Source organism: Cydia pomonella, chromosome 11 (genome assembly GCF_033807575.1).
Source record: "Cydia pomonella isolate Wapato2018A chromosome 11, ilCydPomo1, whole genome shotgun sequence".
NCBI classification, from domain to species: Eukaryota; Metazoa; Arthropoda; class Insecta; order Lepidoptera; family Tortricidae; genus Cydia; species Cydia pomonella.
Window position 1 is genome coordinate 7,399,348 of NC_084713.1, and position 26,455 is coordinate 7,425,802.

General features: G+C 41.3%; 2 protein-coding genes across 2 annotated transcripts; one reads left to right on the plus strand and one right to left on the minus strand.

Annotated features, from left to right (window-relative positions):
* Positions 1-22,781, plus strand: LOC133522733 (proteoglycan 4-like). The gene is made up of 8 exons (XM_061858159.1): positions 1-1,776; positions 3,033-3,148; positions 11,590-11,756; positions 12,108-12,278; positions 14,927-15,054; positions 17,290-17,430; positions 20,303-20,420; positions 20,926-22,781. The coding sequence occupies exons 1-8, from the start codon at positions 523-525 to the stop codon at positions 21,015-21,017; spliced, it is 2,187 nt and encodes a 728-aa protein (XP_061714143.1). The 5' UTR covers positions 1-522; the 3' UTR covers positions 21,018-22,781.
* A 1,098-nt stretch (positions 22,782-23,879) lies between these two features.
* Positions 23,880-25,788, minus strand: LOC133522732 (bifunctional lysine-specific demethylase and histidyl-hydroxylase NO66). Its single transcript, XM_061858158.1, has one exon. It carries the CDS (start codon positions 25,633-25,635, stop codon positions 23,902-23,904), a length of 1,734 nt encoding a protein of 577 aa, XP_061714142.1. The 5' UTR covers positions 25,636-25,788; the 3' UTR covers positions 23,880-23,901.
* Between the last annotated feature and the right edge of the window lie 667 nt (positions 25,789-26,455).

Below are 26,455 nucleotides of genomic sequence, written 5' to 3' on the forward strand. Positions count from 1 at the left end.
TAGAAGGAGGGTGGCGCATGCGCGTTCGGCCGACGCCATCTCTAACTACTGTGCGTACTTATTCCTAGAGTGAAATGAATGCTAACTCGTGTTAAAAAGTGTAATTTATCATGTAATTATATCGCCGCCGGTGAGATAAAGTGACACCACATAGTGTTTAACCTACGCAGTGCAAGCGTAATAAAATCACGGTCGTAAATTTGCGGAAGTTTCTTAGCTATACCAACGCATATTTTTTGCGGCCGTCTCCGCGGCCACCGCATACATCGGGCTACTTGATGGGCCTTTGTCGCCGGAGTGGCTAGTGGTAATTTACTGCCTTATTATCAACCGACGCCGCCGTAGAAAGCGTGCTAAGCGAGCCAAACGCGTTACGCGCCTATCGGCCGGGCTGAGTTCGATTACGTACGATTGTTGTGGGTCAAAGACTCCGCGGTGTTGGCGCGCGTCTACGACAGTTCTACAGCTCATCGCTTATGTTTCAGATTTTACGCTTCGTGTTCGTGTGAGTGTTCGCGTGATATGAATTCTGTAAAGCCCGTTTTGCCCCAGCCTGGGGCGCCGGGTGTGCAGACGAGTCCCGCGAAGGCGACTGTCGCCGGCGGCGGATTGGGCGCGGGCGGGAACTTGCCCAACCTTGGGGGCAGCCTTGTCGGGCAGAACCTGACGCAGCCCGCAGCCGTGCCACAGCCGCTGGCGCCGCCAGCTCAGCCCCTCGCACACGCCGTGCCTTCCATGGCGCCGGTCTCCGCAAACATGGCGCAAATGGCTCAAAATATGAGCCACCACGGTAATTTATCGCACGTCACTCAGAACTCTGTTCCACCCGTGGCCACCAGTCCTGCCAAGACGCCTGCCAGTGCTCCATTGAGTCTTGTCCAAGACAAACCTCCAGCACCAGTCCCTTCTCAGCCCTTAGCATTGACACGAACTCCAGAGAAAAAGGAACCTGACTCAACTGTCCCACCGGCACAGTCAAATGGCACAGTTGATTCTCCAAAATCAGCTGCAAATGTCCCCACCACTTTGAAACCACAAAATCCTGAACCAAGTAAATATATTGATATTGCTAAAACATCACCAAGTACACCAAAACCCCCTGAGAAACCTTCAAGTACTCCCAGTACTCCTCAAAAGGCTGAATCTGCCAATGCTAGCCAAGCGGCCGACCCTGCTCTGCCTAAAGTGGCCACTGCCAATGAGGCTCCAGAGAAATCCCCAGCCAAACCAACTGAACCCAAGCCTGCACCAACAGCTGATGTTGCACCATCCCAAAGCGACAGTAAGCCTGTTCCAGAATCGGCTAAAGACAGTCCGTGCCCTGAAAAGGCCCCAACTCCACAAAAACCAGAACCTCCAGCCCAACCGGCAGCCGGAAGTGCCAAGGTACAAAATGATGTAAAACCTGAAGAGAAAAAACCAGAGTCTGAACCGGAAAAGCCAGCAGCAAAATCAGTCGAACAACCAGCTAAACCAGAAGAGGCACCTAAAAAGCCAGAAACTCCTAAAAAGGAGGAGAAGCCAATAGAAACTGCTGAAAAGCCAGTTGAAAAAGTTGAAGAGAAAAAACCAGAAAAACCAGAGATAAAAATCCCTGCTAAACCTGAACCAAAACCTGCTCCAAAGTCTACTCTGAAGCTTGCAACAGTCACACCACCAATGAGGAAGAGAAGGCATGCAAGCCCAACCAAGTCAACTGATAGCCCCAGTGCAGCTAAGAAACCTGCTGATGATCCTTCTACACCTGACTCTCGGTCTAAGAGGAATAGGAAATCGGTAAGATATCACATTTACTCTTTTTATTGTCTAGTCAGCAATTTACTCAGTTTGATGGAAGCACATAGAATTACATCTTCTAAGAGTGCATACTGTAGGTATAACAAAGTACTTTACTTACTGTGCAGATAAAAAAATTATATCAAACTATGTGCTTATCTATTATGTTTTTTTTTGTTGATTGCAACTTTGCCAAAACAAATGAAACTACATTACATACACAAAACAGAAAACAAATTTAAATCTACAAATAGTTGCATCTATGAGAGTAACCTTGGTAACTAATTATATCTAAGTATAAGGAGTTTTTAAATACATAAGTATGTAACATCTTAATTAGTGTGTAGATAAATTATAGCAAATCAAACTGTAATTAATTGTTACTTGGTCAGTTGCTTTGGTATTTTAGGTGTAGTTATCACTTATCAAGTTATCACACATCACTTAGTAGTATTTTGTGCAACATCCTTTGTGTTTAAAGTCAAGGGCCAAAGTTACAGAACAAAACAAAGTTGACTTTGTAAAGACAGGCCCCAGAATTTGAAGACCTAATTATGTTCTGTTGCACACAATATTTTTTCTAAGCAAACACCTAAAATGATAAATAAAATTAAAGTAAACATTGGTTGGTAGATCATTGCTTAGAAATCAGCATTAAAAAAAAAATACAACAGTTGCATAATATTGTATGATTATTCCTAACAACTGCTGCTGCTGCTGTTATAATTGTATAAACAAGAGCCCCCCCCCCCCCCCACGCACCTTGCTTCCTAGGTATGGAGTTGATTTCGATCTGGCCATCATGTAATTGACAAACAGAAGTGCTGTAGTAGAAAAAAGTTAATAGAATTTAATATAATATTCAACTAGAGTTTATTGTGGTTAAAAATATTTGCTATTTAAAATCAAATGTCCACGGTCAAAGAGTAAAGTAAGTATGCCACAGCTCATTGAAAAGCCCTAATAATGTTATTATAGCATAGATATCTACAACAGTTATCATTTGTAAACCATTACAAAATAAATAACCTAAAAACTAATTTTTAGGGACCCTAAGCCTAATTTATGGTGGTGTTATGATAACACTTAGGGAGTACAGAAGGGTTAGCGATAGGCAGGGTATAGAATTAATATGCTACCAAATCTGTCAGATATGATAACTAGTTTCAATTCATGGACATATTAAGGCTGATGTACAATTTGTATCTCAATATTTTGTACCGTACAAAATATTGACAGTAATATTGTAATTTCAGGTGCAACTATACCAGTCACCGACTCCTGAGATCGCCATGGCAACCAAGCTGTCCGCCTCTGCTGGCAGATCAACCCCAACTAAACCCAATGATGACAAACTTATTGTGTTTTACAAGTAAGTCACTTATGAATCTTATTATAACAAGTATGTCCATGTCAACCTGGCAAATTTTAGCCTCCATAGGTTTTTACCAGTGATCAGAATAGGCAGAGTGTACACCGTGGGCTAATAAAACCTGACAGATTTTAAAGGTGTATTCTTGACCAGTTAAGAGATTAAAATGTCATACAAGGTTTTAAAGGTGTATTCTTGACCAGTTAAGAGATTAAAATGTCATACAAGGTTTTTTGAAATTGGTCTTGTTTAATGGCATAATCACAATTCTTTTAAATAAACATAGTTATTTGTGCAACAACAGGAAAGTTGGTTTTTCTTGCGAGTGTTGATTTTGAGTCCCGAGTAAGCGAAAGATTCTAAGTTAGAATCTTGAGCGTAGTGGGGACTCAAAAACACGAGTTGTAAAATAACTTTTGCTCTCGTGTGACACATACAACTTTTCACCTCAGTAGTGAGAACATATTAAAGGTTAAAAAAATTCAATCAAGTAAAGTTAACCACATTTATTTACATTCATGAATGAAAGGCATCATCATCAGCGGTCAGCACGCTCAGCTGAAATGGAACTTTGCAAAGGCAGACTATCCACAGTTATACGCGTCACTATCGTCCATTGACTGGACCCTGCTGTATAATTTAAATAGTGTAGAAGAATGTCTACTTTATTTTTACGCAATCATCAACAATAACGTTATAACCGAATGTGTGCCTAAAAAAACACAAAAGCCGTGTACTTTTAAGTACACTTATCGTATTAGGTATAGCGTTGATGTGATTCGTGAAATAAAGTCTAAAGCGGCCCTTCATAAAAAATATAAGGCTGAAAAATCCTATGAGAATTATGACGCTTTTGCGAAGTGTAGGGCACGGGTAAAATATTTGATTGAAAGGGCTTATGTGCAATATCAGGAGCGTATTCAAGCGCATCTGAAAGAGGACCCAAGGGCTTTTTGGAACTATGTAAAGTCTAAGACTACGCATGGAAGCACTCAAAAGATTTTTAAGGACGGGATGGCTCTCCACGAGAACAAGTGTGCTAAAGAATTTGCAGAGTTCTTTCAATCTGTGTATAGCACCGTTCCAGCTGAACTAGACGTAAATGCAGCCGTCGCGGAGGCAGAATGCGTGGTTAGCTCGGCGCGAATACATTTTGAATAGCTGCATCTGGCTGATGTGATGCGAGCTCAGACGAACCTTAAACCAAGTTACTTTAAAAATATTTTTAAAAAAGCTTACAGGATGATTGGTTTTGTACCGCGTCGATCTTATAGTTTTACAAACATTGGAGCAGTTGCGGCCTTATATAATGCTCTCGTCCGCAGCAGCATCGAATTTAACGCAGTCATCTGGGCTCCGCATGAGGCGAAGTACCAGTTTAATGGTCGAACGCATACAAAATAAATTAATTCGTTTTTAGGGTTCCGTAGCCAAATGTTTGTATTTACGGCAATATGGTGTATATCCTTTTTACCCTCTTATGTATCCCACGTTGTTTGTCCTGGGCGTGGTGGGTTACAACGAGTTGCAGGTGCACAGAGAGCTGAGTTTGGCGAAATACTTGTTTCGGTTGCTAATGGGTAAAGCCTACAACAGTTAAGTGTTGAGCTGTGTGAGCCTGTACGCGCCCGACAGGTACGTGTGGCGGCGGCGCCGGCCGCGGCTGCTGGCCGAGCGGCGCGGGCGCACCAACCTGCCCACGAAGGCGCCGTTGACGCGCGCTGTGCGGACCCTTAACCTAGTAGCCGAGAGCGTTGATTTGTTTTGGTGTTCTCTGACTGAATTCACAAAGTCCACATTGTTCACATTATGTTATATGCGCCATAAGTTAGAATATTTTTTTGTTAATAGTTACACTATTGTCTTAGGTTTAGTACCTGTAAAGATAGTTGTAAGTGTGGAAATAAATAATAATAATAAATAATCATTATGACGAAAGCTTCTAGAAATATTCCTGTATTCATGGCCTTCACTAAATTAAAAAGCTACTTTGTCTCACTCCCTGGAGTGACGAAAGAAGGCTTGTTCGAGCTGCTGAGGTGAAAAAAATATTTTTTTTTCGGCAAAAAAAGAAGTTTGAGCATAACTCATATAACTCATATAATCCGTCTTCTTTTCCTGACTTTAGGCCTATTTCTATCTTGCCATTTCTTTCCAAAGTCTTAGAGCGTCTAGTGCACTATCAACTTACTTCGTTTTTAAATAGAAACTCCCTCCTTAATCCATTTCAGTCTGGTTTCAGATCTGGTTGCAGTACGGTCTCCGCTCTAGTTAAAATTACTGACGACATCCGTTCAGGAATGGATAACGGGAAGCTAACGATACTGACATTGCTTGATTTCACCAACGCATTTAATACTGTAGACTTCGATATACTATTAGGGGTGCTAAGTACTCTCAATATATCTCCTGCGGCGTCTGGGTGGTTTCGCAGTTACTTGGAAGGTCGTCGGCAACGTATTAAAATAGATGACGTTCGTTCATCGTGGTGCAACACGCTAGCTGGCGTCCCGCAGGGTGGCGTGTTGTCTCCCCTTCTCTTTTCTATTTTTATTAATTCTATTTCTCTTAACCTCCTTTCTTCTTATCATTTGTATGCCGACGATCTCCAAATTTATTCTCAGTGCCCAATTGCCGATCTACCTTCTCTGATCCTTACCACCAATTCTGATTTGGAACGCATTTTATACTGGAGTTCTTGCTATGGAATTAGAGTTAATCCTACGAAGACCCAAACTATTATTATTGGTAGCCCTAAGAACATAGCTAAGGTGAACTTTGAGAGTCTGCCCCCTATATTATTCGATGGGGTTCATATCCCGTACTCGTCCCAAGTAAAGAATCTGGGCGTGATTATGGATCGTACTCTTTCTTGGGGTCCGCAACTTAATGAAGTTGGTCGTAAAATTTTTGCCGCTGTGGGATCTCTTAGGCGTCTCCGCAACTTTCTACCACTTTCAACTAAAACTGCGTTGGCTCAATCGCTTCTTCTTCCTATTTTAGACTATGCCGACATCTCTTATCTCGATCTGTCCGAAGAGCAATTGAACAAGGTTGAACGGCTTCAAAATGTGTGCATTCGCTTCATTTTTGGGCTACGGAAATTTGATCATGTCTCCAGATTCCGGTCACAGCTCAGGTGGTTACCGATCCGTTTCCGACGTAATACTCATATTCTGTCTCTACTCTATAGCACTCTATTTATTCCCAATACTCCTGAATACCTTAAAAAGCGGTTTAGTTTTCTTACGTCTGTCAGGTGTTCTCAGAATCTCCTTCTTGCTCCTCCTCGTTCGTCTACTAAATTCTACCTCAAATCCTTCACTTTCCAGTCTGTAAGGATGTGGAATGCTTTGCCCATTGACATAAGACGTGCTCAATCCCTACCCATTTTTAAAACACGTTTAAAAGAACACTATTTATCTCTCTCTTAGTCATGCTCCTTACACTCATATCTTTTTCTTACCTGGTCGTTATTTTTCTCTTGCTTGATTACTCATTATGTATTTATGTATTTTGTGTAGATATATGTAGTGTATTATTGTTGCCTATATAATATATGTAGTTTATGTAGTTTATTTCTCATTGTTTGTAGTTTCTATTTACTTATTTTATAAACTTTATACTTATGTGGTTTTGCACTGCCCAATAACTTTATTTCTAGCCACTGAATCGCTATCTGAAGGTTGTCTGGAAGAGATCGCTTTTTAGCGATAAGTCCGCCTGTTGTTACCTACTTACTTATGTCCTTTTTTTTTGTTTGTAACATGTATGTTTCTTTGTAGTGCACAATAAAGTATTTTATTATTATTATTATTATTATAACATTTTCTGCTCCTTATGACCTCAGGAATGAGTGGTTAATGCCGAAATTATACTTGGTTCCGTTATTGCAATTAAATAAAAAAAAGAATTTATTATTTATTTAAATAATAAATTTAATTTATTATTTTATTTTTTATTTTTTTAAGAAAGAAATAAAATTAATTTCTTGAGGAGTTGCAGGCGTACATAGGCTACGGAGACTGCTTACCATCAGGCGGGCCGTATGCTTATTTGTAGTATAAAAAAAAGGTCTACAGCTCACGGGACCACTCGTTTTTTAATTTTCCAATCTTAATCGTGAAATGGTCACTTGTGTTTGTTGTAAGTATATTTACTGCCATCTTTCGACACATAATTAAAACTTTTAGAACGCCATTTGACTTTGATCCTTATTCTTTCACTGACATATGTTCAATTTGTTAAATATTAAAAAGTGGCGCCATGTGGCGAAACAGTGGAAATACTATGGAGGGCGCTACTTGGTTGCTTTACATGAACCCGGTTCAAATCAGCACTTTAATTTTTTTTGTATTTTTTTATTGTTTTTTTATTAGCATTCCAATCACTCCTACCACACAAAATTTCACGATTTTAGGACTTCAGGAACCAATGTTTTCAGGTTTATAGGTATTTCTAGGTATCCCCATTTTAAGGAGTTGCAGCGTAAAAGTTACAGATTTCTCAAGACAATATGTTTTAGAATAAACTCCCGTCTCTACATGCCAAATTTCAGCCTTCTAACACTTCAGGAAGTAGTCTATCTTTCTATGACACGAATTTCATATGGCTCGGACAGTGAAAATTAAGGTATCTATAAAATCTAAAGTATCTATTATACTAAAACTTGGTATTTTTGATAAGTCTGCTGACTAGATAGTACCTTAAAAATTCCAGCTCTCTACCGTTATTCAAACCGAAACTACGAGGGTCTGAAAATACGACGAAACGTGTCGAGAAAAGATACGCACTGCTTTTTGCCCTTTGTCTCGTCTTGGCGGGGGCACGGCCGTGCCCCCAGATATATTCACACAACACATTGTTAACGTTCAATACCGCTAAATAGCTTATTTAACGTTTACACTAAATATACCTTAGGCTTGGCCCAATTTTAGAAAAAAAAACATGTCATAGAGTCAGACCAAGATAAGTTAAGCCCAGGCGGGGAAGTGTTATAGTCTGGAGGCAACAGGCCTTTTTTGAGAAAAGTCGTCGACATCTCTTCTAAATACCTAAAACTGGTATGGATGTGTTCCTCGTTGTCTCCAGAATACTAATTGACCAGTTTTAGTTCATGGAGAGGGGGACGGGTCGAAAAAGAGGGGGGGAAGAGATGGCGCCCGAATATTGATATTTATTCACATCTTGAGTCCTATGGTCCTATTTTTAATGTACTTACTAACCCCTAGCTATAACGATGGTACTAACAATGAAATGATAATCACAGAAATGCGCAAGCATGTTCTGCGACCTATCTAAAGCTTTCGACTGCTTACGGTATGACATTCTCATTCACAAACTACACCACTATGGTTTTGATGGCATAGCTTTAAAAATGATGACCAGTTATATGCAGAACCGGAAACAAGTGGTGGAAGTGAGAAAAAATGTCTCCTCCCCTGAAATGTGTAAAATAGGCGTACCTCAGGGATCAATTCTGGGCCCAGTATTATTCTTGATTTATGTCAATGACTTACCTGCGAATATACCAGAATGGGCACAGATCAGCCTTTTTGCAGATGACACACATATAGGAGTCAGACACAAAGATCAACCATCGATGGAAAGACACCTAAGATGCATCACAGACATATTGCACAAATGGTTTGAATGTAACGGCATTGTTTTAAATAAAAATAAAAGTACATTTGTGAACTACAAGACACTTTCAAGTACAAGAAATACTAATATAACAACTACTTTTGAGTACACTCACAATACATGTTTCATAGGCTATGAAATTGACAGTCAACTAGCACATTGCGTGCATATTGATAAAGTTTGTAATAGATTAGCATCAGCCAATTACGCATTGCTGAAACTAAAACCTCTAGTTAACAAAAAAACTTTAAAAACTGTATATTATGCCTATGTTCAAAGTGTACTAACTTATGCGATTACTATTTGGGGAAATGCAGTAGATGTAAACCGGGTATTAATTTTACAAAAACGCTCGATTAGAATAATATGCGGGGTAAATTGGCGTACATCTGCGAGGACCTACTTTGTGAAGCTTGAGGTAATGACGGTCATATCATTGTTTATATACAACTCTGTGTTGGAAATTCACAAGAATGCAAGCACTTTACTTAAGCGTTCGGATTGTCACAATTATAATACAAGGAACAGTAGTAAACTAATACTTCCATCACTTAGATTAAAAAAGTGTCAAAAACAGGGAATTTTCATAAAAATAAAGCTATTTAATAAACTGCCCACAAATGTCACAGATTTACCTTATAATGTATTCAAAAACACGGTCAAGACTTTTTTTCAAAACCATGCCTTCTATTCGATTACTGAATATTTATCATTACAAAATATTTTAATTGAAGCAAATTGTAAATAGATTTTTAATATTATTAATCGTATTTACTTCGTATAGTAAATTCATAGTGTAGAATATTGTGAAATACTGACTTACCATGTAATGATCATGTTACATTATGGTTAATAAATAAACTAAACTAAATATGATTTATGGAATTTTTATGGTTCTGAAATAAAAATATTTTATTTTATTTTTTTATTTTTATTTTATGGGACCGATCGGTTAGTGTGAGGTGTCGTTTGAAAGATAATTAAACGTACTATTATTGCTTCTTAATAATCGTAGTCATAACCTGTAGTCGTTTACAAAATATTTCGAAATATATGCTTTTTTACCGTGCATGGATGGCATAAGTTACCCATAAAACATTTTATTGGTGTATGATATTATGTAACGAAGTAATGGTGAATTTTGTTCAGCATGGGTCACTACGGACCGTCACATAAATGGCGGCCGACCGCCGTCGACATTTCATTATTACTTGTGTTCTATTGTACTGATTTTCTTACACACTGTAACATTTTCTTTAATATTTTTAAAGTGCTTAATTTAACGGCTCAGGTTTCAAACAACTGAGTATTATGACGGTGCGTAGTACCCATGCTGAATAAAATTCATCATTACTTGGTTATGTAATATCATACACCAATAAAACTTTTATATTTGGAAAGCTAATGAAAACCGTATATCTTGTAATAACATTAATTGCGGTAAACTTATAATTTAATGAGTTAGAAGCATGTTTTTTCAGTACTTATGCCATCCATGCATGGTAAAAAATCATATATTTTCATATATTTTGTAAATGACTAAAGTTATTAAGAAACAATAATAGTACATTTAATTATCTTTCAAACGACACCTCACACGAACCGATCGGTCCCATAGCACTCAAGATGTGAACAAATATCAATGATGGTCGGCCGCCATCTGTCCCCCCCTTTATTTTGACCCCCCCCCCCCCTCCATTAACTAAAACCGGTCAATTCAATAATATATATAACAATATTCTTGAGATAACGAGGAACACATCCATACCAGTTTTAGGTATTTAGAAGAGATGTCTACGAAAATCGTAAAGGAGACGACTTGTGGTTAATTTGACTATAGTCTAATAAGTACACGTCAAATTTTCATAGAAGTTTGTCGTTTAAAATAATTTGCCGAATTTGGCTTAAAGTCGTATAATATTTTTTGCTCCTTATGACCTCACGAATGAGTGGTTAAAATCTATCGAGTTACTCGAGCTCACGGTGTATACGTGTACATGCAAATAAAGGTACGAACTCATATTAAGGTACCTTTCGGATCCTCAGATATCAATTTTCATAATTATTAGAGGAAATTTGCCGTCGGACGTACCCGTTTCGTTCTGCAAGCAATAAACCGAAAAAGAGTAAAAAATTATACACACCTACCGCTTCGCGCAATCTCACGAGATTGCACTAACTCGGATACACGGATTTATTATTATTTGTATGTCTTTCCCATCACGGAACAATGGTGCTCAGGACCTTTGGGAGGCGTGCGCGGAGCCGAAGCCAACACGTAGAGGCCCTTTTGACACTTTAATGAAATGTAAGGGGTACACCTAGCAGATGTTGCCCTTGCCCGTGTCATGGGACGCACGCAGAGGCAGCACCCGCCAGGGTGCAAGGACTATTTGAGGGTTGATGGAATCTAAAATGAACTGGGCTATTGGGTGAAAGCGATGGACTAAATACTGGGCTATGGGATAAAAAACCGGACGCTTGCCTAATAAATCGGTATTCAATTTTATTTCCGGCAGACGGTGACTCGCCCCCACAAGATGGGCCCCCACAAAAAGCGACATCTAGGATGGCTCAAGGGCAACACCGGCGTGGGCGGCTCAGGGGTGTCGAGAGGTGTACGCCGCTTTCTACCCAGTGGCTGCGAGCATACAGCATTATGCCATACACGCATTTAGGGCCAACTGAACGTATTAAAACTATTTCCAGCTTGCTAGCAATTAATTCTTCGAAACAATCTAATTTGACTGGCCTATACAATGCTATTCGTTTGTTTAATTTGGTTGTCTCCATTACAGAAACGAATACCTAGCGGTCCGAAACGCCGAAGGTGGTTTTTATGTCTGCCAGGCCACGCAGAATGTGTACCGCACCACACGCAAGATCAAAATCCGCTGGCTGTCTCAGGACAAGACTGCGGACCCGTCCGGGGAGACTTACAAACCGGATTTTTATGACGTCACTGGTAAGTCAAGACAAGTGCCACGCAGAATATGTTTACAGTTCCCACCGCAAGTTCAAGATCCCTCAGGCTGGCTGTCATACAATGTCTCGTCGTATTCTGACTGAGGCTGATACACACAGCACGGCTCCGATTCCCTTCGCAGCGCATCGCTTGCGTTGCATATTTGTAATAATTGCGCACACAATACCAGCGATGAACCACGCAGAGGCCGGAGTCGTACTGCATACGTATTCGATGTGGCCTGCCCATTAACAGGGTAGTTACCCTTATCTAGTTTGCTTTTGTTCAGTCTGCAACTAATTTAGCTTATCACAATTTTTAGGAACAAGTTCTAATACCTTTTTGTTTCAGACATGGAGTGCGTATTAACAACGTTGTCCCTGGCACGAGCGCCAGGCGGCGGCGGCGCGCAGATCCTCAAGCCGGCCGAGCAGGCGCGGGCCCGCTCCATACTGGAGCGCGCGCTGCAGGCCGAGCAGGGCGACGCCAAGCCCGCCGTCACCGAGGAGCACCCGGACGGCTGTGAGTACTGACCTGACTAGATCCTCCAGCCGGCCGAGCAGGCGCGGGCCCGCTCCATACTGGAGCGCGCGCTGCAGGCCGAGCAGGGCGACGCCAAGCCCGCCGTCACCGAGGAGCACCCGGACGGCTGTGAGTACTGACCTGACTAGATCCTCCAGCCGGCCGAGCAGGCGCGGGCCCGCTCCATACTGGAGCGCGCGCTGCAGGCCGAGCAGGGCGACGCCAAGCCCGCCGTCACCGAGGAGCACCCGGACGGCTGTGAGTACTGACCTGACTAGATCCTCCAGCCGGCCGAGCAGGGTGACGCCAAGCCCGCCGTCACCGAGGAGCACCCGGACGGCTGTGAGTACTGACCTGACTAGATCCTCCAGCCGGCCGAGCAGGCGCGGGCCCGCTCCATACTGGAGCGCGCGCTGCAGGCCGAGCAGGGCGACGCCAAGCCCGCCGTCACCGAGGAGCACCCGGACGGCTGTGAGTACTGACCTGACTAGATCCTCCAGCCGGCCGAGCAGGCGCGGGCCCGCTCCATACTGGAGCGCGCGCTGCAGGCCGAGCAGGGCGACGCCAAGCCCGCCGTCACCGAGGAGCACCCGGACGGCTGTGAGTACTGACCTGACTAGATCCTCCAGCCGGCCGAGCAGGCGCGGGCCCGCTCCATACTGGAGCGCGCGCTGCAGGCCGAGCAGGGCGACGCCAAGCCCGCCGTCACCGAGGAGCACCCGGACGGCTGTGAGTACTGACCTGACTAGATCCTCCAGCCGGCCGAGCAGGGTGACGCCAAGCCCGCCGTCACCGAGGAGCACCCGGACGGCTGTGAGTACTGACCTGACTAGATCCTCCAGCCGGCCGAGCAGGCGCGGGCCCGCTCCATACTGGAGCGCGCGCTGCAGGCCGAGCAGGGCGACGCCAAGCCCGCCGTCACCGAGGAGCACCCGGACGGCTGTGAGTACTGACCTGACTAGATCCTCCAGCCGGCCGAGCAGGCGCGGGCCCGCTCCATACTGGAGCGCGCGCTGCAGGCCGAGCAGGGCGACGCCAAGCCCGCCGTCACCGAGGAGCACCCGGACGGCTGTGAGTACTGACCTGACTAGATCCTCCAGCCGGCCGAGCAGGCGCGGGCCCGCTCCATACTGGAGCGCGCGCTGCAGGCCGAGCAGGGCGACGCCAAGCCCGCCGTCACCGAGGAGCACCCGGACGGCTGTGAGTACTGACCTGACTAGATCCTCCAGCCGGCCGAGCAGGGTGACGCCAAGCCCGCCGTCACCGAGGAGCACCCGGACGGCTGTGAGTACTGACCTGACTAGATCCTCCAGCCGGCCGAGCAGGCGCGGGCCCGCTCCATACTGGAGCGCGCGCTGCAGGCCGAGCAGGGCGACGCCAAGCCCGCCGTCACCGAGGAGCACCCGGACGGCTGTGAGTACTGACCTGACTAGATCCTCCAGCCGGCCGAGCAGGCGCGGGCCCGCTCCATACTGGAGCGCGCGCTGCAGGCCGAGCAGGGCGACGCCAAGCCCGCCGTCACCGAGGAGCACCCGGACGGCTGTGAGTACTGACCTGACTAGATCCTCCAGCCGGCCGAGCAGGCGCGGGCCCGCTCCATACTGGAGCGCGCGCTGCAGGCCGAGCAGGGCGACGCCAAGCCCGCCGTCACCGAGGAGCACCCGGACGGCTGTGAGTACTGACCTGACTAGATCCTCCAGCCGGCCGAGCAGGCGCGGGCCCGCTCCATACTGGAGCGCGCGCTGCAGGCCGAGCAGGGCGACGCCAAGCCCGCCGTCACCGAGGAGCACCCGGACGGCTGTGAGTACTGACCTGACTATATCCTCCAGCCGGCCGGGCTTGGCGTCACCCTGCTCGGCCGGCTGGAGGATCTAGTCAGGTCAGTACTCACAGCCGTCCGGGTGCTCCTCGGTGACGGCGGGCTTGGCGTCACCCTGCTCGGCCGGCTGGAGGATCTAGTCAGGTCAGTACTCACAGCCGTCCGGGTGCTCCTCGGTGACGGCGGGCTTGGCGGCGCCCTGCTCGGCCTGCAGCGCGTGCTCCAGTATGGAGCGGGCCCGCGCCTGCTCGGCCGGCTGGAGGATCTAGTCAGGTCAGTACTCACAGCCGTCCGGGTGCTCCTCGGTGACGGCGGGCTTGGCGTCACCCTGCTCGGCCGGCTGGAGGATCTAGTCGCTCCAGCCATACTGGAGCGCGCGCTGCAGGCCGAACAGGGCGACGCCAAGCCCGCCGTCACCGAGGAGCACCCGGACGGCTCCGGGCGACGGAGTATATCCATATATACCATACTACTAGGATAAATAACTAGGTATGTATAAGGTAAAATAATGCAGGTACTCGGAGCCGGGAGCCGCGTCGTGTGTCTGATGTCATATGTCGTCAACCCGTATGATTCTGCAGTCCTACTTAGGTACTGATCGTTCCTAAAGCAAATAATGTAAGTTATTAACACAATCACTGCTAACATGTTTCTGATGTGTAGCGAAAAGCGCCTCTGAACAGAGAACCCGCCTAGTGGGTCGTTGGCAGATGTTAATAAACCCATAAGCACTATAAGCTACATCATCAATAGTCTATCTATGCCAATAGTGCTACCAACCAACTCTCTAGGTACTTACAAACCAAACTAACATATCGTCATCCCACAGTGGACCTGTCCCTGTACAAGGACGAGTCGCAGCTGGACAAGAAGTCGCGCAAGCGCAGCGCGTCCAAGTCCTCCCCCGGCAAGCCTTCCCCCCGCAAGTCCTCCCCGCGCCAAGCCGCCGATACACAAGTGAGTATATTATGGAAGCTTTGCCATGTTTGTACTAACTTTTATGGAGCCAATGTACGTGGACACTTAAAGCGCACTTACACGGTGAGAGCGTGCATGATAGTGAGATGCAGCGATCTCGCTCTAACTTGTGGCCACTTGTGGTAAAGGCCTTTTTCAGATATTCGAAAGCACTTTGTAAGCTCCGATATATCTTACAATAACTACATATAAAAATCGAGAACGGCTGCCGAAATAGGTAACGGTTATTTCGTCTGGCAAAATAATATTATAAAAGAAATCTGATATAGTTGCACTTATTCATGGAATTGCATATCGATTTCGAAATATTAAGTTAACTAAAACACTGCGTCTTTCTTTTAGTATTATTAAATTCTTTGCGCATATTTCGTGTGCATTGGCTCCTGGGATGTAATTAATGCACTAACAGCAACACACTTAACTGACCCTCTGTAGACCTTACAGCTTTGTATTAAGGTTTACACTGGGTCAATTAATTGTATCGAAATTGGCACATAGTCTTTAATCATTAACATGTTTGCCGCTTGATGTAACTCCATTTTTGACTCATCTTTGGGTTTTAAAACTCTCATTGTTCATTCGTATGTTTTGCATTTTAGCTAAAAGGGTAGTTGTCTGTCAGGTAATTTTTATAGTGTGTAAATAGGTATGTTCGTGCCGTGGACGTTAAATTTATACTCTGTATCTTAAGGTATTGAAATAAAAGTAAACAAACTATTTGTACATTTTCGGGTAGTTATAACATTTATTGGTTAACCAACCAAATACACAACCGCCTGGATCTGTCACTGAGCGACCTAACTTTATAACCTACATTATTTGATCATGTAATGTTTTCATCTACTCTCAACTGGCTTAAGGAGCCATTTGAGGGTAGATTTTGTTTACTTTTATTTAACTACCTAAAGATACAGAGTATAGTTAAATAAGCCGATATCGGTATTATTACTAGGTAGTTAGATTTTGGTATGGATAAATACAGGGTATTCATACAAAGTCTATCTGTTGCATATCTTTAGGCTGCGTGTCCGCCAGAGATGTGCGAGGATGCATGGCGAGGGGGAGGGGTGTGTTTGTTAAGAACCACTAGAATCAATTCATTTACCTATCTACGCTCAGCGCAGCTCTATTCGGCAATTTTCTATTGGTTCTTAACAAATACGTCCCTCGCTACGCATCCTCGCACATTTCTGGGTGAAAATGCAACCTTATTGTTGTAAGTAGCGTTCAGCATCTCTTAGCAAGGTCACACTCGTGTTTTATAAGACATTTTCATTTTTTATACGACAAATCCTCTAGACTTTCAAAAGTGTCATTAGATGGTGTTGTAAAATAAACACAGGGCTAAGTGTCTAATAAAATATAAGGCCTCGCTAAGAGACTGACGTCACCTATTTAAACCTATTTAAAACTAGTAACCCGGGCTTCGCACGCGTTATAGTACGAATTATCTCAAATGATTTTTCCCTCGAAGCCTGAGCTGTTAAACAAAACGCATTGTTTCTTTTATGCAGCGCGGTGGCTACCAAATGCCGGATAAGTGAGAAGGATCAAGCCTGTTTAAAAGGCAATATTTGCGCGCTACACTTACTCAAATTGATATAACAGCTTTTTGTTATCTCTGAATATTCTTAACTGTCGTCCTACATTACCCAAACGTGTTATGTTATCTCCGAATGCTGTTACCTGAATTTGAACAATATAAGTAGAATGCTAAAATTGCCTTTTAAACAGGCGTGATCCTTTTTACTAATGAGAAATTAGGTAGCCAAAAGATACAACGCCTTTTGTTTAACAGCTTAGGGTTTAAAGCGAAAAAAACATTTCAGATAAATCGTACTGTACACAAAACCTTAACAAATTAGACACCTAAACCTTCATCAAGAATCACTATTGATTGGTGATGACTGTATGACAATCCGTAAAGTAGGTTTTGAGTTTATCGCGAACATACATACAAACAGACAGAAATGGCGGGAGACTTTGTTTAATAAGGTGTAGTGATAATGGAGAACGACTTTTTTATTAATATTTCCAATTTTCATTATGTGTTTTGGTGGAGGTTCGGAAATTTAGTACTGGTATAAAGCGTCCACGGAATAACCTGTATATTACAAAGTAAAAACTCTACAAAGTATAATGTTAATTAGATTTTTAAGTATATTGACTAGCCAACTACCCTACCGCGTCCATAAACATCAATTTCCCTTCCAGAAGGAAGTACCGACGCCGGTAAAAAAGGCGCGTACCACACCAAAGCGCAGTCCCAAGCGCAAATCCAAAGCGACACCGCAAAAACCACAAACCAAACGAAAATCGGCAGGTACCACGCCCATAGTGGCGACGGCAAGCAAGGTAGGCATAGTACAACGGATATATAGAAATGTACGTATCCGCAATCATCAGCATATACATTCATGTCCGAGAGTGAGTAAGAGGTGTGTGGTTTATGGATGCATGTGCCGTCTCTCTCTCGCTCTAGCGGGATAGCGACACGTCTCGCTTAATCTTGAATGGTTACCGGTTTCTGTGGCTCGATTTGACAAATCGAAAGTGAAAACTAAGGGAATGCGGTCCAAGGGAATCACCCTAAAGGAAATTAATGTCAGTGTTCATGTTTGTTTGTTTGATTTACTTTTTCACCTTCTAATATCTGCGTTATGGGAATCTAGTACACACTCAGTAATCGGATTTTAATTTTATTTAGTAATCCAAATGGAAATATTTTGTTAAAGATTACCAAATTACCAATTTTGGTCCAAAGTCGGGTTTAAATTGACTGACTGGCCTTTTGCAAATTAATTTAATATTTACAAGTATAATCCCTGTAATTACCAGTACATGTCATTAATTTTAATAGGTAGTAATCGTAGTTAAAGTAAATTATTCAAAATAATGGGCGAGTTACAGAAACCGGTATTTGATGTAAATAATATTTATAAAAGCAGATAAAGGCACTGATTTGTATTGAAATAGATGGATTTATTTTCCTTAAAAAACTTTTTACTGAAGAATTAGACATAGATCTTTGAAGTTTCCGAAGTGCATGTTACGATGTTAATGCAAGTAATTGAAATATGCCAATGTATTTATATAATTTCAGTGTAACTACTCAACATTATTTTTGGGTCGAGGTATATATTATGTTCTTTATTCATCGTCATTCCATAAAATTCATCACATCATTAATTATTATAAATATTTATTGATGCCATGAGACCGTACATACAGGGTGGTAATGGACAAACTATAAAATATAATCTATTTGTTTATATAATATCATTAGCTTTACAATATGCATTTTTTGTCTCCAAACTTGGTTACTTTATCTAGGCCTGTAGACAGAAAAAAATATTTTCTTACAAGGAAAGGTACCCAACTGTCCGGTTCCGATTTGATTTATATTTATATATGCTATAGAGCAGTCTAAAATAACGGACACGTATTTTTTTAGCTGCCCAAACTCAATCTATTGAGAGAAATTGTCCTCCAAAGTATTAAAAAATTACTAAATCTTCTAACTCCTATAGAAAGTGATGTTCAAGCAACTTGCAAGTTAATGGCTTGTTTGAGTATATGTTTGAGAGCAGGAAAAAAATAATGAACACGTGTTTTGTTATATCTGCTTAAACTCAAGTTTTCCTAAAAAAACACCCGTCTTCATGTGTATCTTTAGCGATAAGATATTTGTCGCGAACGTATTGCGAACCGGCTAATATTTGCCAACGTCATGGAGTAGATGGCGCTAGTAGTCACGTTTAAGTTAAACAACCGCTTCTAGGTTATTGGGATTTTTTGGCTGATGTTGAGAGGGTAGATGAGAACGACAGTAGGAAAAAAGGAGGTTGTGTGCGAACAAATTTACGGCGGGGTAATATTTGCTTTTAGATCAAGTCAAGGACGTTCTTATGGTGTTATTAGAATAATGATGTGTCTCTTGTAGATTGTGACCAACATTATCAGTAAGGAAAGGGGTCGCTATAAGGGGAGGTTTGGAGGCGACTATTAAGCTCAAGAAACCAGGTGGATAATCATGTGAAACTCATTTACATGCAGATAATAAAGTCGGACACCAGCACAACTCATATCGTCATCTCACTAACGTCCAGGCCAGCGTACCGTACACTAGCCAGCTGTGGTACCATTTCACGAAACGATCGTTCAATAGACTTTCGCGCAATTGCGTTTCGTGCAATGTTACGGCTACCGTGGCGGTGTAGTGCGTCTGGTATGTTCGCCGAGAACAGAGTAGATGACTTTTAGGCTATAATGCGTAAAAGGCACTGGTCGTTTGTCGGGAGAGTGAGCGAAACGGCGAACAGTATTGTTAAAGTAGTGTATACAACCTGCTACTGTATGAGCAAGGTTTCCCCGCTGCACCTATATAATTAGCCTTAATTTTAATTGTATATTTTATTTTATTGTATTGTTGCGTTATTGTAATTTAATGGGTTAATACCTGAATAAATAACATTTTTATTTATTATTTATTATTACTTATTAGCTCATTCGATAGGTTAATAATAATGGTGAGCTTGACGACAATATTATAAAACTTCGAATGTCGATTTTTTACGAAAAAATGAGTTTCAGCCGATATAACAAAACACGTGCTCATTATTTTTTCCTGCTCTCAAACATATTATACTTAAACCAGCCATTAACTAGCAAGTTGCTTGAGTATCACTTTCTATAACTTCATTCACTCTCACCCATCATTGCTTGCTTGTTGTGTTTTTCTACATTTATACAAATTCTTTTTTTTCCGATGGTTTGCCTTTCCTTTTATATTTTGCTGTTTTATAGAATTTTCCTATATACAGCATGTTTGTATTGCATGTAAAGTCTAAACGAGGTATATTTTAAGAAAATTTACTTTAGACAAAGTAGTAATAATTAAAAAGGATCAATTTCTTCGAAATTTGGATGTCTTTCATCATGTTCATGTTTTAATAAAACTCTTTATTCCTATTTATTTTCATTTCAAATTAAAGAAATATAAATAAACAGATCTAAACATGAACAAACATGAGATTGATTCTGAAATATTTTTATAAATTGTTAGCGGTGAAATACTTTTAAAACATATTAAACTTAACTATAGAACCTAGAAGGATATACTTACACAGTTCTGTTTACCAGTAAAAGTAAAATTTCAACCAATCCCACCATAAAGTTCAAAAACATTTGTTTTTTCAGTGAATATTAACTCTGGTGACATTTTCAGACGGCCACGGCGGTAACGGAAAAGGCAAAGGTTAAGACGCCGAAAAGGACGCCGGCCAAACAAAAGGAGACGCCGCCGCCGGCCACGCCCACGAGGGGGAGGCGGTCACTTGTGAAAGGTACACACTAATACCTGAAATACCAGACTCATCATTATTGTAGTTTGAGTTTGGAACCTTTAAGGACAATGTGAGGAAGCTAGCATATAACTACATTACCTATAAATTATTGCTGGGAAGACTACATACGTCGCTTAGACACGGTCAGAAAGGAAGACTGGCTCCTGTTTTATTAGGAGGATAATACATGTTATTTGACCTTGAACACGTGTCATATCGATGTACAGATTCTGTTTATTTTTTATCCCTTGGGTATGTTTGTGCCACCGTAGTATCAAAACGTTTGCTTCTATTTTGGTTACATGCCAGCATTTACAACCTGACTTCGAAAGGAGGATGTTTGTTTTTTAAAACAAAAGCCCCATACTCTGGCTAAACATTTACAAACATTTGGCTTGCCCTTTGACCAAAGCCGTCTATTCCGACAAGGTTCACGGTGACGCACCGCACACGACAGGCGTGGTTGTCAAAGTTTGTACTTCTAATGGAAGCTCGTTGTCCGCAGACACTCTGCCCTCGCCCGCGGCGCCCGCGCCGTCGACGTCGAGCGGCCAGCAGGCGGCGCGCGCGCCGCGGAAGCCCCCCGCGAAGAAATAATACGAGACGCTCCGCGGCGCCTCGCTGCGCGGGACCGCACGCCGAGCGCGGTGAGGACCTCTAGTGAATATTTAAACCGCTTTTACAGACTATTTGACTACACTAGAAATTTATTTGAGATGTTTGTTTTCTAACTGAATGAATTGTTGAATTTTAATGTTATACCTCCTCCATGTCATCAAAATGTACGATCTCGCAAACATGAAATGTCGAATTGTGAATAAACTGTTCTTGTTTGGATGAAGGAACATGTGACAATGCCTCACGCCGAATTATTACAATTATGATAAAATTGATAGCAATAATGTAAATTAGTACAGTGATCGACGAACACCTAAGTGGACCAGACTTGACACAATCACTGCCAGCGCGAGCTATGGGCTACGTTCCTAGCCGATAACACGCTTTTCGGTATAAAGCGAACAGAGAACCTGACTGATATTGAATGTGTTATATTATAAACCATGGGCCCATATAACCCGACAGATTTTAAAGGTATATTCTTGACCGCATTTTGCGACTTGTGTTAAGAAAACACACACATACACAAACAACAACAAAAATCATATAACATTAACAACCCTCCTACACCTATAACTCCTTATAACCTCGGGGATGCGTAGTTATAATCTGTCGGGTTATATGAGCCCACGGTGTATATACGACATTTGGTCGAATATTAGATAAACCTGGCAGGCTATGTTAAGTTGACATTTATTTTGTACGTCTTATTTTAATTGTTCTATCAGACTTGTCTTTAGATATAAAAGTGTATTGCGGTTTTTATCGTCACGGAAGACTCACTAGTTGTCAATTGTCTCTACTCTTCTCGTTTTAATGCAATCATTGAAGCCAGTCGAGTAGACAAATGTTATCAAACGTATCGCCCTCGTGGTAAGGTCGTAACATTGTGTCTTAGAAGATATTTATTTTTACAACATGGACTTGCATAATAATGTTTTACATTTATATTGTTTTTTTTTTTTATTGTAACTGGACTCTATTCGCTTTAGCATTTTGACAGATGGTTAAATCATGTTCCAAATTGGAATACTATTGCTAATAGTTCTAATGTTCTCTTGTTTTGTACTTATAGGTGTAAGGAAATCCGTTAGATGTGCACCTGATATCATCTCTCGTCATAGCAAATAAATAAACTATATAACACTGTCAAAATGCAATTCTGTGAACATTTATTTAGTCATAAATTGTATGCCTAGTTAAAGGAGGGAAGCTAGGCATGACAATAATTGGCTTGCTCAAGAGAATCCATCTTATTTTACATATCTAAAACAGGATGGATGATTTAACCCTTTGACCACCAAATACGTCAACTGATGCGCGCTTCTACATCCCAATATTATCCTTCGTGCATTCCGACAAGGTTCTCGATGACGCGCCGCACACGATAGGCGTTCAGAGGGTTAAGTCACGCAAAAAATAGCATCCTTTATGTGCATATTTATGAGATGTTTTTATTTTATTGACTTTTTGATGATGAAGTACAGTAATCATGAAGCACAAGAATGATCAGGAATATTGTTATATTATAGGGAAATGCTAAGTGGAAGTAAATTATAATTATGTACTTTCTTTTATACACTTTTGTGTATGATTCAGTTATTGGTCAGGGGCCTACTAATGTAAAATGCCCGGTATATATTAGAATTCGTGTCAACGAAAGGCCACGTTATATCTTTTCAATAAGTGATCGACTGTAAGAATAATGTTTCTTTGTTACAATAAAATATGGGAAATCATGAATTCACTTTAATTTTATCATACTAACTTTTACTAACGTATTTGTAACAATTTTAGTATTCACTGTAAATATTTACAATTAACATGAATGTTAACAGTCTAATTTCGGTCTTCTGGATCCAATGCTGGGGGACAATTGGCTCCTCTAGCTAGGCAATAGATTTAAAGGTTTTTTTATAAGACTAGGATAAAATTTGGAATTTTGCTAGTGTATTGACATTAGGATATGGTACTCGATAATTTCGAAGTTTTGTATAAAATCAGTACAAATAACTAAAAAGTAATCAGAATGTTTAGTGACAACATTTGATTTCAAATAAGAATATATTTTGATACTATTGGTTTTATCATAATGTGCTGTCGTGAATTGAGGGTACTTGTCGTTTTAACTGCAATGAGACCGAAAGAAAATGGATTGTAAGAATTAAGGTTTCTCATAGTGGCTGGCAGATCCTCAAGTCTACAGAGTAAATGTGTATCTGTTTGGACCAAGCATAATATCGCGGATGAATTAAATACATTGAATCAATGTACAGTTGAATACTAAATGTTATGCCACTGCCTGTATCGAAACTTCTTCAATTGTAAAAATAGATAACTTAATCTATTTTTAGTTTTATACAATTTAGTTTTAATGAAAACATTCTCCCAATTTTGTTACATCACGTCTGTGAGTTGATGACTTAGGTTGTTTTGGCGCGCGCCGCACTGCATTTTGTTGAATGTTTCCATAAGTCTTATGTTGTTATTATACGTCAGATCCGAGTAAAGGGCGTGCGAGTGTGTGTGTTAGAAAAATTAAGTACCTACATTTTAGACGGTATTTCTAAATAGGTTAATTAAAGAAAGGATTAAGCTTAGGATATAAATTTGTGTGTGAATTTTCTGTTTATAACGTACCAAGTGGGAAATGTTTGCACCGGTCCTGTGGTACAATAGTTGTAAACATATTTTAGCGTTTTATACAAAAATATATCAGTTTGAGAGTACTATTGTAACAGAAAGTCCACAAATTACAAAATTTATATGCAATTCAGAATTAAATATAATAATTTAAGAGACAGAAGTGTTTTAATCTAACCCAATAAATAAAACAACAAGTACAATTCATGACATAATTTATTTACTCATCTTCAATGGTTTCTAAAGGGTATTCAGTCATAACCAGTCCTCTCCCCCACAGGGCATCTGCTATATTCAACTTGTCAGAATCATTAGGTACATCTAGATTTTCTACTGCCACATATTCAGGATATGATGTGATCAGAGTCTCAATTGCGGGTGCCATGTCCTCCTCAATCTCGAGATATGGTAGCTCATTAGCATGGTACTCCAAAGAATTCTCAGTGTAATAATACAATCTAATATTCTCTTCCTCGGAAACCATTCTTAAGATATTTTTACGCAGCAGCCTGATTTTAGTATCAAGACTGATCTCAACCCTGTTAGTGACTTTTCCATCGTCAACCATGACATCAGTGTCCCCATAAACAGTGACAGCTTTTTCTAAATCAGTTAAAACAGGGGGAAGAGCATCATGCTGGAAGTTCTTATTCATTTGATCCACAGCTTCATCAATTGGCAGATGATCTTTTATTTTATCAAACAGGGATACAATTAGTTTTTGAATCTCCTTTCTTCTCTGCGTTTTGATATCAGAATTAACAAGTCCAAAGTTATCATAAATATCAAAAGGCAGACCTCTTCTTAGCTCTACATTTTCATTCACAGCAAGGTGAAGGGCTGCTGGAATCATTTTCTCAAATAAATCTGCCCAAGAATGTTTCTGATACATACTGACTGTTATGTGAAGAGAGTGTTCACCATCTATGGTGATTCCTTGATGTATAAAGCCCCTAGGGAAGTAGAGCATATCTCCGGCTTCCAGAGTTATCTCCATTATTGGTTGACCTATTTCCTCCTGCTCAAAATTCTTTGAGGATACTCTTGGCAAAACTTCGTTTTCTGAGAGGGGCTTGTAAATGCGCCAGAGTTTTTTCCCTTCAACCTGTAGTATAAAAGCTTCAATATCATCATAATGTGGTGCAAAACCTTGGCTGTCAGGAGGGGTTAAATAGGCATTGGCACCAACAAATGAATTAAAGAACTCTTGCAGTGTAGCATTAAGTAGATGCAATTTTGGCATGTATGTTTGTGGATTTAACAATCTGATGCTGCAGCCATTAAGATAAAAATCCCAGACAACATGTGGGTGAGCCCTTCCTTCCGGGTTATGAGTTTCTCTCTTCCCATCAACATAGGATGTAACATCAATGTTTTTAGTAAACTGAATGTGTTCATTACGAAGCATATCATCAATGAAAGGAGTTGACATGATCTCTTTGTAGTATGCAGGTTTTTCCCTAGCAATGTGTAGTGGCTTCTTCTCCCAAATTTCATTAAGGAATTGGTCTGGATTGTATGGTGCTATCATCCACTTGAATACCTTTAGTCCTTCCTCCGCACTATCGGTCACCACTGGTGTGAAATCGAATGAGCCATCATTACTGCAGTTACTACAATCGCTGCAATCTGACTGGTTGGATACACCACTGATGGAAGTATACAATTTCTGACTCACATCAAATGCTGGTACAAGCTCAGGCACATCCTCTATATCCTCTTCACTGATGCTTTTCTTACTTTTTAAACTTTCCTTATTATGTACGTTTATCTTAACTAGTTCTTCGACATTTTTTGTCTTCTTCTTTTTGTGGCTTTTCTTTTTTAAGATGTTCTTTGTTTCTTTTATCTTCTTTTGTTTACGTTTCAGTTTCTGCGCTAATTTTTTTGAGTTTTGACCCGGTTTTCGGTTAGCGTTGTAGATCGCAAATGCTGATACCGGCGACTCTTCCATTGTGTTACTGTTAGAGAACAATTACTTCTGGAAAAAGCTAGACTGCGCTCGTATTCACTATGTTAACACATCACAAAACTTGAATATAACAAAAAAACTTGAATACGACACGGCAGTGAATATGCCCAAGTCGAACGAGTCGATTTTTTAGAGGTTATGTTAAATAAATAAAAGTTGCGTTTCGTTTTGTTCAATGTGTATCTATTATGTCAATGTCAAATGGTGACTGGTGTTTGGAAACAAAACGTTTCTGCACTTTCTGCCATGACTGGCAAGGCCTGTTGACTTCCTTAGAAATAAATGTCGCTTCATAATTGCGCATGTGTGATCTGACGATCTGGAAATAGATACCAGTTATTAATATAAAAATATTTTGCTACAGCAACATTGCTCCTATCCAGCGTTGCCAGATGGTCACAAAAGTCACATTTTTCGTGACTTTTCGCCTTCTTGTGTGACATGTGCGTGACTTACGATTTTGAGGCAATTTTTGTGACTTTTTAAGCTAGCCGATTTTTGGATAAGTTTAGTTTTGCAATTCGTATTATTTAAGATCGCACCCAAGTTTACTAGCCCTTGAACCCGTGTCCAGACAAGACAATTTTTCGCCAATCTGATGAAATTGTCCGATCTAATCAGGGCTATAACCGCGAAAATCGAAGTTCGTTAATTGCAGCCATTTTTCTCTGTCACTCTAATTAAGTCTTAATGATTTTGGTTGTCGCGGCAGGCCCCAGGCCGTGCGGACGCAAATGCCAATTTGGCTGCCAAATTCAACCACCGATTATTACCGATAATATGGAGGTGTGGACGCAAGAAT

What these genes read in the sequence shown, in the direction of transcription:
- LOC133522733 (XM_061858159.1), top strand. Translation starts at nt 523, where the DNA reads ATGAATTCTGTAAAGCCCGTTTTGCCCCAGCCTGGGGCGCCGGGTGTG. An exon ending in GCCAAGCCGCCGATACACAA is followed by an intron (nt 15,055 to 17,289) that starts GTGAGTATATTA and finishes TTTCCCTTCCAG; the next exon opens with AAGGAAGTACCGACGCCGGT. An exon ending in TAGTGGCGACGGCAAGCAAG is followed by an intron (nt 17,431 to 20,302) that starts GTAGGCATAGTA and finishes TGACATTTTCAG; the next exon opens with ACGGCCACGGCGGTAACGGA.
- LOC133522732 (XM_061858158.1), bottom strand. Translation starts at nt 25,635, where the DNA reads ATGGAAGAGTCGCCGGTATCAGCATTTGCGATCTACAACGCTAACCGA.